Source organism: Elgaria multicarinata, chromosome 6, assembly GCF_023053635.1.
Source record: "Elgaria multicarinata webbii isolate HBS135686 ecotype San Diego chromosome 6, rElgMul1.1.pri, whole genome shotgun sequence".
Lineage (NCBI taxonomy): Eukaryota > Metazoa > Chordata > Lepidosauria > Squamata > Anguidae > Elgaria > Elgaria multicarinata.
In genome coordinates this window covers 102,286,734-102,307,615 of record NC_086176.1, presented here as the reverse complement: position 1 = coordinate 102,307,615, position 20,882 = coordinate 102,286,734, and the positions used below count along the sequence as shown (strand labels likewise).

Below are 20,882 nucleotides of genomic sequence, written 5' to 3'. Positions count from 1 at the left end.
ACTGAAAGGGAAATGCTTACATGAAAAAAAATGGGCCACTGCTGTTATGAGGATTTCTGTCTCAGGATTATTATGTATTTGCATGCATATTGCACTTAAACTGAAACTCATACAAGGCAGTCATCTAATGGCTGGAAAATATAATTTGCGAACCGACTGATAACATTGACACTTGATCGGTTGAATTCCACCCACACACCCGAATGTCATTGTTTTACTGAGAAATAGGAAAGGCCATGTTTCTAGCTGCAAATGATGCAGCTGCGGTTGAAAGTACTTCAACATGTGTTGCTCTAAAACTGAATCTGTTGCAAGTACAAATTTAGATCTAATTTTGGAGCTGGTTCTTATCCCAATACATATAGCTGAGCTGAGTTTACTGCCAGTAAATATCTCTGGTGAAAAAAGAAACGTACAGAAAAATAGAAAGAGAAACTTTGGTCAATAAAATACAAATATAACTTTGTACATTATCAGTGCATTTTTAAAAAATATTATACAACTCTTTTTTAACAGTGCAGTCGACAAGCCATTTAAGCCACAGTACTTGGATTTAAGTCGGCGTATGGTCCACATGGCCACAGAAAGTTGCGCTGGTACCACCGGAGCACCCTTACCTGCTTCAGAACACCTGCTGTTACAGATATGGGATTTCCCCACCAGAGCTAATGTTACACAATTGCATGAATGCAGAGACTCCCATTCCCTGTACTGCATACCCTGTAAACTTTGTGCAAGAACAGAAAGGAATTGCAACAGCATCGTTTAGAAGGTATGCAATGACATACAACTCCATGGCGGACTCACTGCTTGGTCTTTGCTCCCACCAGCATCATTATGAAAGCCAGGGAGTTCGGCAACAAGTAAAAGGAGGCCCAGGACATGGCAGAATTACCAGAGATGTGCAGAGTATTCCGATATTACTACTTAAAAATTTAAAATTCTTTCAAAAATTCTCTGCCATTTAAAATTCAGCAGGTGCTCACCCACTGCAAGACAAGGGAGGATGGGTTGTGCTCTGGAATGTAAAAAAAGTTCAGAATATACAGATATCTTGATCAACAAGAAGTGGAACATAGTACTGTCTGCACTGCAGAAGATAAGGGACAGGAGGAAGGCTGTGCGGGGCTGTTGTTGTTCATTCGCAATATCTTTTCTAGATGTGGAAATGGCAGAACAAGATATGGGAATCATGGGTCACAGCCAAACAGTTATACTATTACCAGACATATGTGATGCTGCTGGACTATAGCACTTCAAACACTAACTAGGAGGTCAAATATTTGAATGATCTCCATCTTAAAACACAAATGACTCCCTGCACACAAAAGATAGCATGTCAAGGAAAACCCCAGCATGGAATCTTTCTTTCTGGCGTAGTAGTTTTCCACATGCGAGGAGGTTTGCTTTTCTACTGGAGAACATTCAAATACGCAATCCTCCGACCTGGCAGTCTGAACTGATACATTCCAGCAGCAGATGATCCTCAAGAACAGTGGTTCTCAACCTTCCTAATGCCGCGACCCTTTAATACAGTTCCTCATGTTGTGGTGACCCCCAACCATAAAATTATTTTCGTTCTTCTCTACACCATCCATTGTCATGGGATGGTTTGCTAATGAAAATAATACATAACAATAGCTTTAATAATACAAAAGATGATACATGACATAGTTCAGTCAATACAGTTTCCTAAGACCATCGGAAATATGTGTTTTCCGATGGTCTTAGGCGACCCCTGTGAAAGGGTCGTTCGACCCCCAAAGGGGTCCCGACCCACAGGTTGAGAACCGCTGATCTAGTTCAACTCTTAATTTTGTCCTGTTTGTAACACTCAGGAAAGGGAATGTGGCAATTGCACTTAAATGAATACATTGTTCTATTTGCTACTGATTTCCACAGGGGTAAGCTGGGATATGCGCAAGCATGTTGGTTTAAGTGACTTGTGGATCACTACCCTACCATTTTGTACCTTTTCCAAGGCACAAGCTCTTTTTACTGATTGCCTTCTCTCTGTGAACTGGAGTCTGTTGATGTAGTCCTTTGTTTGTAGTCTTCTCCGGATCCCAGATCCACCAGATCCTGATAGTTCGTAAATTCCTGAGGTAATGGAAACTCTTCTGCCGAGGAATGAGTCCTGTGCCCAAACACCCTCTCTTGCAGCTCAGCGATGTCATTCCTGATGTCTGCCATCATCAGCAACAGGAAGTCAAAAGAACCTGGTGGCCCCTAGAAACATCACAAGTGTGACAATGAAGTTACTAGTTCTTCATGTTCCTAATGCCTTATATTATCAAAGCAGCCATTTGGTTGGGTTATGTTCACAGAGCAGGATAATGAAATGGGAAAACCTGAAATAAAATATCCTGGTCTCAATTTTCTCCAAATGCAAATTTCAAGTGAAACATGTTTCAGTGGGTAAAATTCGACCACCCCCTATTGTTAAATACCTGAAATTCCACAAAAATGAAAAGGGGATAATTTTTGTGATGTTCACTTCTTCCCCATCTATCACATAATAATTTAAAGAATTGTTTAAAGAGAAAAGTACAGAATGCATTTATTTGAAATGGACACCTCAGCCCTGCCCCACGTACATTGATACAACTCTTCAATCATTTCCTCAACCCAAACCTCCGCATGTTCTTTAGAGCAGCCCTAAAGCACACATCTTGCTCCTGAGCTTGCCGGCAGCACAGAGATGCATGTGCAGAAGAGAATCTCCCACTGAAACAAATGGAGGGAGCTATTGAGGGCAGGGGAACTCTGCATGGGTATCAGAGGCCCCACTCTCAAAGCAAATGGCTGATTGGGTGGATTTGAATGGTGCATGTTTGGTTCAACAGGCTGTTAATGTCAGACTATTTAATACTGATGATGAAGAAAAAATAACACGTGAATCAGTTCTGCATAATGCTAGTTCGCTTGGCACCTACATTATATGCTTTTAGACGCCAGGTGAAGACCTTTTTATTCTCCCAACATTTTAACAATCTATAAATACATTTTAACATGGTGTTTTAAATTTGTAATTTTGCATTGCTGCTGTTTTTATCTGGTTGAGCTTTTTTATTGTATTTTATATTATGGTTTTATACTGTTGTTTTATATTATGAATGGTTTTAATTTTTGTGAACCGCCCAGAGAGCTCTGGCTATTGGGCGGTATAGAAATGTAATAAATAAATAAATAAATAAATAAATAGTGGCTGTAACCTACAAAATAGTTACCCAGTTAGCTTTAACTCAAGACATCGTAACACTGATCCACGTTTTATCTTTTGCAGAGTTTTCTAGATGCAGCAGGGATTCCCAAACTAAATTATTAGATGTACATATGAGTTATGCTACGTTTGCATTGTTGGATCCTGGAATGGATCCTGGTTATGTTTTCCATTGATTTGTTAATTGCTGAGGATCTGGAGGAACAGAAGACTCAGCAGAAACTTAAAGGTCAACTCTACGCCTGGACATTGAGTGTCATAATTGAATAATTGTCTAACTGATTGTCTTCAATTAAGGGTTGCAAGGAGTTGCATCATTGTACAGGTTGTCTATAAAAGTAAATGTATTTTCAAGTGCATGTATAACTTCCATGTCCCTCATGTGAGCTGTATTGACTGACCGTTTGTAAGTATTTGTATCTGTACTGCCATAACTAAATTATATATTTATTTGCCAGTAAAAAGGTTTGTTTTAACCTACATAAATCTCTGTCTTAATTCACGTCTTTGCTGACTTGGCTGAGAACCACTGTAATCTCTGCTAGTCTCTGTAGGGCCCAGACAGAGACTTAACACAAAAGTTTATGTGCCAGAAACCCAGTCTGTGCAATAACTAAACAGCTTCTAAAGCCATAACTCAACAGGAATGCATCACAAGAATGCAAATGCAGAGATGACGACTGTACCCGCAAACCCTTGCACACTTGGAACAAGCGGACCAGCCCACAGGCCTAAGGAAAATTGGTATGAAAGCATGTTGCCTTTATCATAGATTTGTATCATCTTTCACTATTCAGCTGTAGAGGTTAATTGGTACTGAGGCCTGTTTTGGCCTCATTAAGTTGGGGGAAGTATACAAAAATAGATGTTATCCTGAATGCATGACCACTGATGAAAACTGCAACTGTGAAACTAGTGCTTTCCCACCTCTGTAATGTCTATATAATCTACCTATGTCCTGACACCACAATGTTCTGCATCTCTCCATCAACCAGATAATGATGTGAAATATGGGCTGGGGACCACAGAACATCATGACCTCAAGATATGGAAAAGTTCTGTTAGATGTTACAAAGGGGAAGGAAACACCTCAGTGCATGGCTGCCATTCTGGGCAGCAGCCACATGTTCAGGGTAACATTTACTTTGGCCCTAATTATACAGGAATAAAACTGCAGCTAATTTTGTCATGGCTTGATGATGAACACAATTCCCCTGCTACTTCCTCTAAACCAGGGGTGCACAACCCACAGCCTCTGGGGCACAAATGCCTCTCCTGGCTTTCCACTCCTCCCCCAGCAATCCCCAAAGACTGGGAAGGCTCCTTCCTGCTGCTATCAGCGAGGGAAGAGTGAGCTGTAACAAGAGGGCTCGTCTACACCAAGCAGGATCTTGCACTATGAAAGTGGTATGAAAGCGGTATATAAAAGACAGGAGCCACGCTACTGCTTCATAGCAGTATCGAAGTGCACTGACAACTGTTGGGGCCCATTGACACATACCATATACCGCTTTCATACCACTTTCATAGTGCAATATCCTGCTTGGTGTAGATGTGTCATTTATTTATTTAATTATTTATTAAATTTATATACCGCCCCATAGCTGAAGCTCTCTGGGCGGTTTACACGGGCCCCAGCCGTTGTCAGTGCACTTCAGTACCACTATAAAGCAGTAGTGTGGCTCCTGCCTTTTATATACCACTTTCATACTGGAATATCCTGCTTGGTGTAGATGAACCCAGAATTGCTGGGATGTGTATGCAGGTGTGTCTATGTGTGTGTGTATGTGAGGGTGCATGCAGGTGTCCTGACACAGCATCCTGTGACCCTCAGGAGTAGAACGGTTATGCACCCCTGGCATAAACTATTTGGTTATGACAGGTACTGTCCCATGTTTGACAGATGAAATATGTGTTGGAATTGGATTATCATTATCATTATTATTATTAACATCTCTATCCCACTCCATAGCCAAAACTCTCTGGGCAGTTTACAAAGAGTAAAACCCATTAAAGATAAAACTTTATACAAAGTTTAAAAAACCATTTACATAAAACCATGTAAACAGACAGTACAAACAGAGGAAACATATCTAAAGACAAGGTTAAGCCATCAGCCATGAGACAAATCACGATTAAAAGTTATATGCTGCCAAATACCTGGGAAAAGAGAAAGGTCTTGAATTGGCAACAAAAAGTTAACAAAGTTGGCACCAGGTGGGCCTCATTGGGGAGATCATTCCATAACCCAGGGGAAGGGAGGACCACTGAGCAGGTTCTCTGCCTTACTGCTGCCTTCCGAGCTTCCCTTGGAGAAGGCACCGGAGGAGGAGGCCCTTCGATAGTGAACATAGTGTACATGTACACTATGTTTTGTTCTGACTTTATACTGTTAGTTTTACCCTACCCAGTGCCTGTTTACCCTACCCTGTGCCTGTTTGCATTCTCTTCCCCTCCTTATTGTTTTATTATGATTTTATTAGAATGTAAGCCTATGCGGCAGGGTCTTGCTATTTACTGTTTTACTCTGTACAGCACCATGTACATTGATGGTGCTATATAAATAATAATAATAATAATAATAATAATAATAATAATAATAATAATGTAGGTTCATGTCAGGAGATATAATACTTACAGGTGGTCCTTTTTCTCCTGGTGCGCCTCTTTCCCCCTGTAACAAACAACACTTTGGTTAATTTGCTTTTATTAAAAATGACCCGTAACTTGTAGCCCAATTCCACGTTGAGACTTTTGCTTCCCCAGGCATCAAAACCAAAAGTCTCTTCAGATCTGTAAGAACCTCTTCTCTTTCCACCATTCAAAGTCACTTACTGTGCAATCCTATGCTTCTTTACCTAGATGTAAGCCTAGCTGAGTTCAATAGAACAGTCGCCCAGTTATATATATACACACATGGGACTGCAGATTTAATATTCATTAGTTTTAATTGGACCCAGATTACACAGTCAAGTTGTTTGTAGAAGAGTTGCTGTTTTGGATTACCTATCAAAAACAACATTTGCAGAAAATCCTAAATGGGTTTCCTGAGAAGCAAGACCAAGGCCAGATCTACACCTTGTGTCAAATCATTATGGCTCGACTTCTGCAATGTGCTCTACATAGGGCTACCTCTGTGCTTAGTCCGGAAATTTCAACTAGTTCAAAATATGGCAGCCAGGCTGTTCACTGGTACATCTAGGGGTGACCACATTACACCAGTTTTAAAATCTCTTCACTGGCTGCCAATTAGTTTCCGGGCGAAGTATAAAGTGTTGGTTATCACCTTTAAAGCCCTACATGGCTTGGGTCCAGGCTACCTGTGGGATTGCCTTCTCCAGTACAACCCACCCCACATACTTGGGTCCTCTGGGAAGAATCTACTTCAGTCAGTCAAAGTTAGGCTGACAGGTATTACCCAGAAGATCTTCTCTTCTGCTGCTCCCAGACTGTGGAATGACAGTCTATTAGCATTCAAGAAAGCTATCAAGACTTATCTCTTCTAGCAGGCCTATCAAGTGGAATTTTAGGGTATTTTTAGAATGTTTTTAGGAAGTTTTAACAATGTATATTATGTTTTAATTCAGTTTTATGTAATTTATATTTACTGTTGTTCCCCACCTTGATCAAAATGGAGAGGCGGGTAAGAATTATTATTATTATTATTATTATTATTATTATTATTATTATTATGAATGTGGAATAAAAAGCAGGATAAAACACTATGAAAGCAGTATGCGGAATGTGGATTGTACCCCAACAGTTATCAGTGCTCTTCAATACTGCTATAAAGCAGTAGTGTAGATCTGGCCCTACTGAGTGCAATAGGACTTCCATGCTACTAAGTGAGCAGTATTAATTTCACTTATGATTCGTTACACATCAAAATTTGTTACACATATTTCCAACCATAACGTCAATTTTCTGCAAGTATTTAAATCAAGAAATTGCTGCAGCCTTTGAAGGTTATTCAAGAGCAGGGAGAAACTCTTAAGAGAAATGACGAAGAATATACAGTAGGTAATAAACAATGGATCAAAGGCAATATAAACAATAAACGGTATCTTATTATTTCAAAAACAAAATTCTGTCCAACCCAATATGTGCACACTTGTTATCCCAATGAACAATAAGACTAGTCCATTTATCTAAAGAAATAATTATATGTTGATTTAGCAGGGAGAAACTCTGGGGGAATAAACTAAATGCATCAGGACTGGGAATAGATGAGATCAAAGCAGTCACCTGAGAAATGAACAATGGATTTGAGTCTGAGCATGATAGATTTAGACTGAAAATATTTCCAAGTAATATGAACAGATGGACAACACATAACAGATTACCCAGTGTGGAATCTTCGTCCCCAGACCATTTTAAAGGAGACATGGCACAAGCCTGCACTAAAGCATAAACAGCGCTCTATACTTAATAGGGATGGCAATGTAGCTCCAATATTATATCAGGATTTGGGTCTTCAGTGGGGTCTAAGCATGAGACCTCAGGGATATCAGGTGAAAATTCAGCCACTACATCACCACCAGCTCTGGTTAAAGGAGGGAACAACTGGGACATTTCAGCCTTCTAAAAGCAACAGGGGAAGTCACGGGGCACGCCTCATCTAGCATAAAGGCTTCTATGGTTTTAGCAACAAGGGGGGCTCTGTTGGCTCTTCCTTGTGATGGACCAGCTTGGCCCTTGATTTCTTCACCTTCCATTTGCACCCCACCCACCCCACCATCTTTCACCTTCCCAACTAGACAGGAGCGGGAGCGACATTGCAAAAGAAACAGAAAGCTACTTGCTATGGGGGTGGGGGTGGGGGTGGAGATTTACATGCTCACCTTTGATCCATCTCTTCCCGGTGCCCCCGGAGGACCCTGTAAGACAAAACCGCAAAACTCAAAAATAAGCAATGGTGTGACCAACAGACGACGTGCATTTATGGTACAGAGACAGAATACTGACCACAGCGCCTCTCCTGCCCTGCTTAATATGGGACAAGTCTGGAGATGGACCCATAGGCCCCATTGCTCCTCTAGGGCCAGGCAAACCCGGAGGACCTGGTGATCCAGGAAACCCAGGACTCCCTTTTGGACCCGCGGCACCTGTAGGCAAAATACAGACAGTTAAGGCCAAGAGTGGGTTCCTCAGACGATTTTGCATGAAAGGCTGTCTGTGGCTGGTGAATGGGACTGACCTAATATATGCAACCCAATATGAGCACCGTTCCTGCTATGGGGGAAGATGTAGAGCCCCTATATTAGCTGGTGACTTGCTTCAACCTCTGTTGTTGGGACAGTGACGCTCTCACACTTGGCCAGTTGAATATGGACTATTACTAGCACTACTTGGAACATGAAGCAGGCTTCTCATCAGCAGTACACAACATACAGATATACACAGATGTACATATCTAATGCAAGCAATTATTTTATTTTAATTAATTACTTTATATTGGACCTGTATTGAAAGACCTGCACTAGTTGTGAATTGCTTTCTGGGTGCAATTCAAGGTGTTGGATTTAAACTTTAAAGCCCTAAATGGCTTCAGTTCTGGCTATCTAAGGGGCAGCCTGTCTTGCCTTGATCCTGCCCAGATGTTAAAACCTGCTGGAGAGGCCCTTTGGAAAGCGCCATTACCCAGAGAGGTCTGTTTTCTAGGGCACACGTGAAAGGACTTTCTCCTCTGTTGCCCTAGTACTCTGGAATACATTTCCTCAAGTACTAAAATTGGTCCCCCCTCCCTTGGCCTTTACACAGGGTGTGAAGGTGGATCTTTTCCATTTAGCCTTTTAAAACATGTAGTTTTGCTGTTTTTGTTAAGTTAATTATTTTACATTGTTGTGTATCACCTTGGTGACTTTTTAGCAGATCAGGCAGCAATGTTAATATATAAACAATGGATACATTTTTATACTGTCCTTTTATCAAAATTGATTCCAAGACAGTTTATAAGGTGAAAACACAGACAAAAATGACAGGTTGCTTACCTGTAACCGTGGTTCTTCGAGTGGTCATCTGTGCATTCACACTTTATGGGGCTCTGCGCCTACATGGAGCCTAGTCCGGAAACTTCCAAAGCCAAGGCACAGAGCCCCATGAAGTGTGATGCACAGAGACCACGAAGAAGAAACTGAGATACATAAAACCAAAGATAAAAGGTGAGCCAGCAGATAAACAAGCGGTCAACAATACATCAGAAGTACTTTTTTAAAAAAGTTTTTTGTTTGATGCCCGTAATAAAGCAATGTTCCCACCAGGTGAGCCTCCCGTAGTCAGAGTGCCACAGCCCCAAATGGCCGATTTAGCATCACCAGTCATTCTATTTATGTAGGACTCCTTCCTCTTCGATCTGTCCCACAATGCTGGTTGCACAATTTAATGATGAATTGGAAGCACAGGAAGAAGTACCAACCCCCCAAAAGTACCCCCCCAAAAAAAGTGGCTTCACAAATTTATCTGCTAAAGGAAGCTGTTGGACATCAGCTACAGAATGTTCACAACAGTCAAACTTTATAAGTAGAAATGGAAGGCCAGCTTGGCTGAGAAAAAAAAAAGCCCACTCAGGTTTAGGAACAGAGGAGCTATTTGGGTAAGAGTTTTGCATTCAACCTGTGCATATGGTTCCCAGTACAGTAAATGACTTTGTGGGTGAAAAGTCCTTCCATGCTAGTATCTCCCTTGCTGGATCAGAACATATATATGTATAGGGTGACCATATGGAAAGGAGGACAGGGCTCCTGTATCTTTAACAGTTGCATAGAAAAGGGAATTTCAGCAGGTGTCATTTGTATATAAGGGGAACCTGGTGAAATTTCCTCTTCATCACAACAGTTAAAGCTGCAGGTGCCCTGCCCTCTTTTAAATCTGGTCACTCTAGTATAGCTCCTGCAGCTTTAACTGTTGTGAAAAGAGTGAATTTCACCAGGTTCTCCATATATACAAATAACATCTGCTGAAATTCCCTTTTCTAGCCAACTGTTAAAGATACAGAAGCTCTGTCCTCCTTTTCATATGGTGACCCTATATATGTAGTTCAAAACCGAGTATAAATTGCTTTGGATAGCACAGATAAATCCACTATATAGTGAATGTTTAGTACAAGGAGCCAGTTGCAGTGGAGACTCTGCCCCGAAGTTTGCAATATCTGCCTTGTATCTTAGCCAAAATGAGATGAAATCAACAATATGATTTATACTTTAATAGGAACATTAACATTATACTACACAATACTATATGGTTAAACAGTAATATCATAAACCTCTGTTTCTCCTGAATGAATGCCTATAAAGAACACAAATTGCAGTCTTTCAGGTTGAGATTTTCAAGAAAAATTCCCAGTTAATTATGTAGCTTGGGAATGGATGATTTTCAGTTAGGAGAAGTGAAGAAATTAAGCTTACAGCACCCAGCACCTTGGACAGCTCATGGTATGGGAAAAACCAGATGGAACAAGGCAAGCCCTAATTGTGTATTAAGGGAGATGCTTTGCTGCTCTTCATCTGTGCTCCTGGTGAGAAGGGTGGGATCCAAATGTGATAAATATATAAAACTTAAAATGAAATCATTTAAAAGTAGGAATGGTCCACTACTTTACTGCCTTACCTGGAGGACCCCGATCACCTGGTTGTCCAGGAGGACCTGGTATATAGGAATTGGATGCTAGGACTTTTTCCCCCGTGATTGGTTTGCTAACGTCAGCAGCATTATTTGGTAACAAAGACACCTGCAATAAATAAAGTGCTATCAGCCAACACCTGTTCAGCAGGTTCAATGATATCTAGTCGAGCTGTTGTATTTGACTCCACGAATCAGCATGGAACTCTTTAAGTGCATTACCCTCAGTTCATGACTCAGCTACCAAGTCAATAGCTCTGTAACCTAAAGGAGCCAGGGTGGTAGGATAGAGAGTGGGTAACACGCTGGATGTTCCATGGGCACCTTACTCATTCTCCCTCAGCCTAACCTACCTATTACGAGGATAAAATGGAATATCCTCCCCCCTTGGAGGATTTTCAGGAAGTGAACATACAAATATTAACAAATAAACAACCAGCGACAATCTGGAATTAATTGCTTATTTTTTAAAGAGACACATAATTCTATTGTTTATTTATTTATCATATTTATACCCCGCTCCTCAGCCAAAAAAGGCTCTCAGAGCGGCTTACACTTAGCAAAAAAGACAGTCCCTGCCCTCAGGCTTACAGTCTAATAAAGACATGACACACAAGGAACAGGAGTTCAGGAGGGAGGGAGGGGGGAGGAGGTAAATGTGTAATTCTACACATGTGCACTCTTGACACTTGATGAGAGGCATAAGCATTTTGTTCCCAGTTATACATACAGAAGCTCAAAAAACTTTTTTAGTGAGAATTGACCCCTAACCTTCATAGGTTATGGGCTTCGCTCTGGATTCACAGTCCAGCTGAGTCACAGGGCCAAACTGGTTGTGACCTTTGTCACGTAGGCCTAATCTACACCAAGCATGATATTGTACTATGAAAGCGGTATATAAAAGGCAGGAGCCACACCAAGTAGGATATAGTGGTATGAAAGCGGTATATGGTACGTGACAATGGGCCCCAACAGTTGTCAGGGCACTTCAATACCGCTATAAAGCAGTAGTGTGGCTCCTACCTTTTATATACCACTTTCATAGTGCAATATCCTGCTTGGCGAAGATTAGGCTGCAGTTTGGCATTCTGACGCTCATTTTTCTTAGAATCATAGAATCATAGAATAGCAGAGTTGGAAGGGGCCTACAAGGCCATTGAGTCCAACCCCCTGCTCAATGCAGGAATCCACCCTAAAGCATCCCTGACAGATGGTTGTCCAGCTGCCTCTTGAATGCCTCTAGTGTGGGAGAGCCCACAACCTCCCTAGGTAGCTGATTCCACTGTCGCACTGCTCTAACAGTCAGGAAGTTTTTCCTGATGTCCAGCCGGAATCTGGCTTCCTTTAACTTGAGCCCGTTATTCCGTGTCCTGCACTCTGGGAGAATCGAGAAGAGATCCTGGCCCTCCTCTGTGTGACAACCTTTTAAGTATTTGAAGAGTGCTATCATGTCTCCCCTCAATCTTCTCTTCTCCAGGCTAAACATGCCCAGTTCTTTCAGTCTCTCTTCATAGGGCTTTGTTTCTAGACCTCTGATCATCCTGGTTGCCCTCTTCTACAAATAGCTGCTGTAGGAGAGGCCTGGACTGGACTGGAAATGTGGCATGGGAGGAAGGGGGCTTTAACCCTTTGCCCTCCATCATGGTCCCAATCAGAATCGGGTCCCTCCATGCCTGCTATTCCCAATGAGAGGAAAGCTCTGGACATCCTGTGTAGGATGTGTAGGGAAACATATGGATGGGTTTTAGACTCATTTAGGGACCCAAGTACAAAAGGGAAAGTGAGATACACCACAACATTGCATTAATATTTTGCATGAAGGGAAAAGGCAAACACATGAGGTTGTCATGTACACAGGCCAATAGTTTATCTAGCTACCTACTGTCCACTCTGACTGCCAGCAACTCTCCAAGGCCTCCAGAAGATTCCAATCCAACCATGTTATTACCGATGGCTTAAATGGAGATGCCAGAGATTGGACCTGGGATCTTCTGCGTTCAAAGCACGTGCTGTGGTGGTTTCACTTCTAAGGGGTTGGAATACTTAAGAGAGGGAGAGCACTTCCTCTCCCCCTGCTGAGCGTATAGGTATGCAATAGCCAACTCATTGATTTGTCTCTGATGAACAGCACAGGTGACAGTAATAAAGGCCACGAAGGGGCAACAACAGATGTCAACGTGTGGAGTCAACCTGTCGCTGGAGCCTACCCTATGTGTGTTGGCCCACCCACTCACTCCAGGGAGCTCACCCTTCACTATCTCCTGCAAAGAAGCATCTGCCTCTTGTGGACTTTGGAGCCAAGCCCTGAGCTTTTGATGTTGAGTATTATCATCTCAGCCAGACAATAGCATGCACTGACCTAATTTTTATTCCATTCCACCTTCTTCATTCAGCCTTGGAATCACTGTTGACAATGATCTCACTCCAGTATTCCTTCATGCACGAACCCTTCCCCCGTAAGGATGTAAATACTTGAGCGGGATACTTTCAAAAGGGACAAAAGTCACGGAGAGGGCATCTATCTCTTGCTGGTGCCTGCGTTTCATGTTGTAAATCTGAAGAGGTTCTGTGCAGAAACTGTTGTTGAATTGGCTTGGAGATGGATTGCCTGGGTCCAACCTAAGTCTTACTTCTAATTAAACACATACTTACATGCATCCGAATAAGCACATGTGCACAGAGAACGTTTCCACACATGGGATTACTTGCATGCCTAGATTGCCTGTTATTTATTTCTTTTGGCAACGGGCTCCCTCTGACTAGTTTTGAAATTCCGTCAAGGGGATGGGGTGGAAGAAGGAAGAAACCAGTGATTTTTCCAATTTTCTGTCTCCAGGGAACCCTTTCCAGCACGTTCGCCACAGAACCCCTGAGTGTTGCAGAGAATCCTGGGGCACATTTTAGGGCTCACACAGAGGACTCCCCAGGCCTATTGGCCTTTACTGTCATCCCATGAGAGCTAAGAGTGCGACGTAGAGTACATACCCTGCACTCTACCATGGCTGCATATCGCAGGGGGAGATTGGTGATGGCAGACAACCTGGTGGGCAGAGAAACCTGCCCATCATTGCTGATCTTCTAACTTCTAAGGAACTACTAGTGACCTTCCAAGGACCCCTTAGCCACATCCAGAATAATCATGTTGCCAGACTAGAGCCAAGCAAAATTCATTTCAACCAAGAAAACCCTGCAAATGTATTCCACCAACTGATTTGTGCTTACGCCCACTAGCTACACAGTTCCTCTTGGTGGCTGCCATCTGTCATTTTATTTCCTATATTACCCGAGGTACAGCACTGCAATGTTGTTGTAGTGTATTCTGGGGAATAATGGCTGTTTGAAGGGCTGTCATATGGAGGCATGTCAAATTCACAGAAGATTAGGCTACCAATGACAACTAGTCATAATGACTGTATACTACCTCCAATATCAGAGGCAGTATGCCTACATACTCCAGTTGCTGGAGAACATGGGTGGGAGGGTGCTATTGCACTCATATCCTACTTGTGGGCTTTCCACAGTCAGCTGGTTGGTGACTGTGTGAACAGAATGCTGGATGAGACGGATCCTTGCTCTGATTCTGTGTGGCTCTTCTTATGTTCTTATATTTCCCCCCAAATGCCCTGGAACAATGCAACATCTGGGGACTTCTGGTGAAACATAATGGTTGCTGGCAGGAAGAACTGCACTGCTATCTCTGTGATGGAGGCACATCCCTCCCAAAGGGGGAAAAAATCTACTAATGCCTGGTAAGTCCCTCAAATCACCCTCAATTTCAGTTTCTTCTTCTTGCACCCTCCATGATTGCAAGCCCACCATTTGAAAAATGAAACTTTCAACTCGATCTTACATCATGCTCTTAGATTCATGATAATATTGCCCTGTGTGATTTTCTCTTTCCTGAGACGAATACCAAGGCCTAAACTACACCAAGCAGGATATAGCATTACGAAAGCAGTATGAAAGCAGGGTATGGTATGTGTCAACGGGCCCCAACAGTTGTCAGTGCACTTCGATACCGCTATAAAGTAGTAGTGTGGCTCCTGCCTTTTATATTTATTTATTTATTTATTACATTTTTATACCGCCCAATAGCCGAAGCTCTTATATACCACTTTCATAGTGCAATATCCTGCTTGGTGTAGATTAGGCCCAAGAATCCCTCATGGACTCTTGTTTCGGAGGTTCTGCAGAATAAAGCAAATTAGAAGGCCTTTTCCTAAGCAAGAAAACCCTGGAAATGGATTCACATGACACCTTCTGTCCTTTCATCTAATTAAATATTGAGAGCCATGACACATCGTTGGTTTTTCCAAACAAACCACGCGAACATACATTAGATCCTTCAAAAACCTGTTTCCACATGGATTTCTTCCATGGATGATTTGCAATTAAAAAAGAAAAGAAAAACGAACACTACTTTGTGCTGGGATAAAATTAATTTGTTTTTAATTGTGTATATTTCTTGTTTTATACTGTGTGTTTTTATCTGTACGCCACCCTGAGATCTTAGCGATATAGGGCAGGATATAAATATTTTAAATAAATAAATAAATAAAACCAGCTGTCAATTTTTTTTCTTGTGCCATACTGCCATAAAAGGAGCCTTTGTCCATAAAGGAATGATAGAACTGCTCGTTATCAAGGAGACACAGCATCCAGGGACTCCCCTTGGAGAATTGGGGAGGGGGAGCAGCAGAGATAATGGCGGTGATAATCTGAGATAGGAGATGACAGCAGGGATTCCCTCCAGTGGGCAGGACTTGGAGGCCAAGCCCTGCCCACTGGAGGAACCCCAAGAAGCTCCACAAGCCTACCTTCTGCCATAAGTCAGATTACCTATGGGGATGTTCAGACGATACTTCAGGCTCTGTGTTTAGCGAAACTATGGTTCTCTGAGGTTAGCACTAACCAGAAGCCGTGCTGTCCCACACAACACTTTAAGTCACAGTTAGGGCCGCTAACCCTGCTGCAGACGATCCGGCTGTGGTTAGTGTGTGAGCAGGGTTTAGCAAAATGCATCACACAAGACATCTTAAATCCTGCTGCTTAACTTTAATTTTTGTGAACCGCCCAGAGAGCTTCAGCTATTGGGCAGTATAAAAATGCAATAAATAAATAAATAACCAAAAGCCTTAACCAACAGGGTTTAAGGTGTCTTCTGAAAGGCACTATATGAATTATCCTATATAAAAGCATTCCCAAACAATCCTGTGTTCTTGATTTTTAAGGCCCCAAGGAAAGAGATTCCACAATGTCCCATGGCAATTAATTCCACTGCTGAACTGCTCTTACTCTAAATTAGGGGTGGGCAATTTCTAGGGCTCCGATGGCCAATTTCACTTCCTGCTGCCACAGAAGGGGCTGCTACCCTGCTGCTAAAAGTTGGCAGTGCAACATCAGCAAAAATTAAAAAATTAAAAATCACCTATTTAGCTCCTGCTGCACTGCTGAATTTCGGTGGCAAACCAGTTGCTTCCGCCATTGCAAATTCAGGAGCAATTGTTGCCCTGCTCTAAATATAATAATAATAATTTCTTACCCGCCCCTCCCTCTGGATCGAGGTGGGGAACAACATTGAATGCAAAAATATAAAACACATAAAACTGATTAAAAACATAAAACCAATACATTACTAAAATCTTTTAAGACATTTTAAAATTCGACTAGGTAGGCCTGCCGGAAGAGATCCACCTTTATAGCTCTTTTAAATTCAGAAAGACTATTAAGCTGGAGGATCTGTCCCGGCAGGCCATTCCACAGTCTGGGAGCAGCAGAAGAGAAGGTCCTCTGGGTAACAGTTGTTAATCTAGTTTTTGCTAGCTGAAGTAGATTCTTCCCAGAGGACCTGAGTGTGTGGGGTGAATTGTACGAGAGAAGGTGATCCTGCAGGTAGCCTGGAGCCCGTCTACACTTGTCCAGATGAAACGTAACAAGTTGGCAGCGATGACGTCAGCAGTCACGTGATGCTGTTGTTGTTACGTTTCTTCTGACTTTTAAAACCGTTCCACTTTCTGTTAAAATCGTTTTAAAACTAACAATGTGCCCCAACCTTTCGTTGTATTCAATGCCGTCTTTCAAAGTCATGTCTCGTGACCATGGTCTTTGCTTCCTGATTAGGACAAGTGAGGGCTTTTCTAGGGGAGGGAGAGCTGGCACAATGCGACGAGGGGGATGGGGAGGGGGAGGGAGGGCGGGGAAAGAGGGGACAGAGGCTTAATTTTTTTAAAAAAACCGCTTATCTTTCGGGGCGCACGTGGCTCCTTTAAGACGCTGCAGGGCTTCCCTCGTCCCTACGCGTCGCCCCGCCTCCCTGTCGGCTTATCCCGGCAGGTCTAGCTCAGAGTCACCGGAAGAAGGAGGTTTACTTCAGAGACGGTATGAACATAATGAAGAACGTTCTAAAGAAGAGTGTGCCCGGGTAAAACGATAGAAGAAAAGGTATTTCGATTGACTGGGCTCAAGTTGCATTTTGTAACGTAGCAAGGGAGGATGCAACAATGCACTTAAACAACGGTGTAATGAATAGTGTAGATCCTGCCCAGGACCCAAACCATGTAGGGCTTTAAAGGTGATAACCAACACTTTATACTTCGCCCGGAAACTAATTGGCAGCCAGTGGAGTGATTTTAATATATATATATATATATATATATATATATATATATATATATATATACACACACACACACACACACACACACCAACAAAGCTAACCTTAGTTTAGCTTTGTTGTAAAAATCCATGATCTTTCTTTATTTAAAAACAGACCTCTCGTACCTTTTGTTTCAGCTGCAACACCGTCTGTTTGATTTGATAGAACTCTTTGCAAGAGGCACAGCATGCCCCCGGTTTCACCACATTATCAGTCTTCTCAGAAAACCCTGCTAAAGAGAGAGAGAGAGAGAGAGAGAGAGAAAGAGAGAGAGAGAGAAATATTCCAATACATTTTATTTTTTATTTATTTATTTATTACATTTTTATACCGCCCAATAGCCGAAGCTCACTGGGCGGTTCACAAAAATTAAAAAAATGAGGGACAAAAACAGAGCAGGGAAAAAGAAATGCTAAAAAAAAGCTGTAAGGGGACAAGCCTTTGTAGTTTTCCTCCCTGGCTGTTCCGTGAGAGGAAGAGGTGCCCTCGGTATTAACAACCTTTTCTTGTGGTGAATCACCATGAAAGGCTGGATGAATCCACACTAAGCTCACTACAAACAGGCTTAGGAGCAGCTGTTTCCAGTTAGCAGGTCTTAATGCCTTTTGTCAAAACTCCTTTTATATCTCAGGAGAGGAAAAAAAGTGTTTACCTCTCTACTTTTATCTGAGTCTTTACGGTGGAGGAACTGTATGGATCCACAGTGATTTATAATCCTCCTTCAAGGGCCAATTTTCATACACTGTAAATTGTGCCAATATCCCGTGCAATGAGACGTTTGGCTTGCACTCTGCACAAAACGGTCTTTATCATCCATGATTATATTTGCTGTGCAAAGGGACTCATAAGAGCAGAGAGCCGGGGTAAAGATTTAGAGCTACAGTCACACACAAAAAGGAACTCTAGGTCTTTACATTTATTCTGTATTGTCTGCACTAAAAATCAAGATATTGACCCAAATTAATGCCTGCCCTGTATAACCTATGTTCTTTTAGCACATGTTTTTTTTAAAAATCTGTTTCACAAGTCACGGGAGTCAAAAGGATCATGCCACCTGAAATCCTGCTCCACCTCCAATCTCTCCCCCAACTCAAAGCTGTTCATACATGTTCATGCCCGTCTCTATAACATTAAGGAGCAGAAACTTGCTTTTTTGAAATATGAAAGCTGTGGTTCTGTGGCTCCAATCACAGGTTCTTTGCTTGTACAGTGCAATGTATATTAGGTTTTAATTCAGTTTATGTATTTTAAATGTACTGTTGTTCCCCGCCTCGATCAAAATGGAGAGGCGAGTAAGAAAGAAATTATTATTATTATTATTAACTGCGTAATGGCAGAAAATAATACAAACACATCCTGTTATAATATGCTTAATACAGGATATAATTAGCCCAGGTAGGCTGTAATCCTAATCCAACGGGATTTACTTCTGAGTTGACATATAAAGGATTGCACTGTAAATTGGTTTCAGTCCAGATGATGCAACTCTGATCTGATGCACAGAGTTCATTGGGACTTACTCTCCAGTAAAGTGTGCAGAGGACAGCAGCCTCAGCTCCCCTCCCCGAATAGTTTTCAAGACAGAGAGGAAGGCTGGAAATCTGGCTTCTGACCAGCACGGCTGACATGATCCTAAGCTTTTCTCCACAATGATGAGCACTAGAAACTTGAACAGAAATGAAGGCTGAGGTTCTCGGAGTGTTTAATTCTGCACATAATTCTGTAGAAGTTCAGAAGACAAACACACCCCTGAGTTATCTGCCACCTGTTCACTGTTTTTAACTTTTGTAAACCGCCCAGAGAGCTTCAGCTATGGGGCGGTATATAAGTTTAATAAATAAATATAAATTAACAGTGGTGCTGGGCCTCATTACGTGTCTCTATTGTGACAGCTGGAACAATTATTTGGCCACTTCAACATTATCAAGCGGATGTCACAGATCAGTTGAAATATTCTTCCTTGTGCAGCAGGCTGGAGGCAGTCAAATCCCTTTGTGTGCATGAGCCTGGCCCTTGTCTAAATCCAGCTCCTTTTTACCCATTAAGCTAAGGAGCCCTGCAAATGATACTACTAAGATAATACCGCTGGGTGGGGCTGCACATCTTCTGAACCTCCTGCTTGAATGTCTTGTATCACTTTTGTTGGGTGTTGCAGCTTGAAGGTGTTTGCAATGCATTCTTTTTATGGGGGGTTGTTTAGTTTATCATCTGTCTTGTATTATCTGCAAGTAATCTTCATTTGACTGTGCGCCTGTGTTGCATCGTCTCTGAAATATGCAAGATAATCCTTCTGCAAAAGATGCTCCATTGTTCGGTGCCCCCCACCCCGAAATGGTCAAACCTGCAGATCAAATTCATTTTCTGAAAGCCAAGGGAGGCAGACAGCCTCCATTTCTTTGGCGCTGCAGAATAAACATGCATGGATTAATTTTCTTCATACAGTGTGTTGTTTTTGGAGACAGGGCAAGATACTAGCATTTTATTAACATTGTCCATAAGCAGGAATTTATCAGAAGACCTGCCTCAATGGCCTAAACACTGCGATACGAATTGCTATCACTATATGGTACTTTAAAGTGTAATAAAGAGATTAAAGAACTCCTGCTGACCTTCAAAGCTCTTCACGGTCTAGCTCCTGCCTATCTCTCCTCTCTCATCTCACACTATCGCCCGCTCGTGCTCTCTGCTCCTCTGATGCCATGCTTCTCGCCTGCCCTAGGACCTCCACTTCCCTTACTCGGCTTCGTCCTTTTTCTTCTGCTGTCCCTTACGCCTGGAATGCTCTTCCAGAACACTTGAGAACTACAAACTCAATCACTGCTTTTAAAACTCAGCTAAAAACTTTTCTTTTCCCTATAGCCTTCAAATATTGAGTTTGTTCTGACTCTATACTGTTAGCTTCTCCCTACCCGGTGCCTGTTTACACTTCCCTGTGCCTGTTTGCATTCTCCTTCCCTCTTTATTGTTTACTACAACTTATTAGATTGTAAGCCTATGCGGCAGGGTCTTGCTATTTACTGTGTTATCTGTACAGCACCATGTACATTGATGGTGCTATATAAATAAATAATAATAATAATAATAATAATAATAATAATAATGACAGCAGCAAGGTTAATTATAGCTAGGAACTGGAAGGTGCAGGGAAATTATCATATAGAAGAGTGGTATAAGGAAATTTGGGACATAGCTATAAACGACAAATTGACATGTAATATAAGGTTAAGAAAAGGTATAACAAATGTAAACGAATTTGAGGGAATTTGGAAACAGTTCCTAGAATATGTATTCTCTAAGGGGGGTGGAAAATCACCACCGGAAGAAATTATGAGATTCTGGAAGCAAGAATAGATCCCGGAAGGTGGTGGGGAGCATTTATGTTATGTT

The 20,882-nt window shown here is 42.0% G+C and overlaps 1 protein-coding gene across 1 annotated transcript in view; it reads right to left on the bottom strand.

Annotated features, from left to right (window-relative positions):
* Positions 1-1,815: 1,815 nt before the first annotated feature.
* The window catches only part of CCBE1 (collagen and calcium binding EGF domains 1), a 175,727-nt gene continuing 156,660 nt past the window's right edge, over positions 1,816-20,882 (bottom strand). Inside the window, exons 6-11 of the mRNA XM_063128796.1 lie at positions 17,621-17,727; positions 10,829-10,949; positions 8,189-8,328; positions 8,065-8,100; positions 5,862-5,897; positions 1,816-2,229 (exon numbers count right to left, since the gene is read on the bottom strand). Coding sequence (XP_062984866.1) covers positions 1,996-2,229; positions 5,862-5,897; positions 8,065-8,100; positions 8,189-8,328; positions 10,829-10,949; positions 17,621-17,727 — 674 coding nt within the window. The 3' untranslated portion in view covers positions 1,816-1,995. The remainder of the gene's footprint in view (positions 2,230-5,861; positions 5,898-8,064; positions 8,101-8,188; positions 8,329-10,828; positions 10,950-17,620; positions 17,728-20,882) is intronic.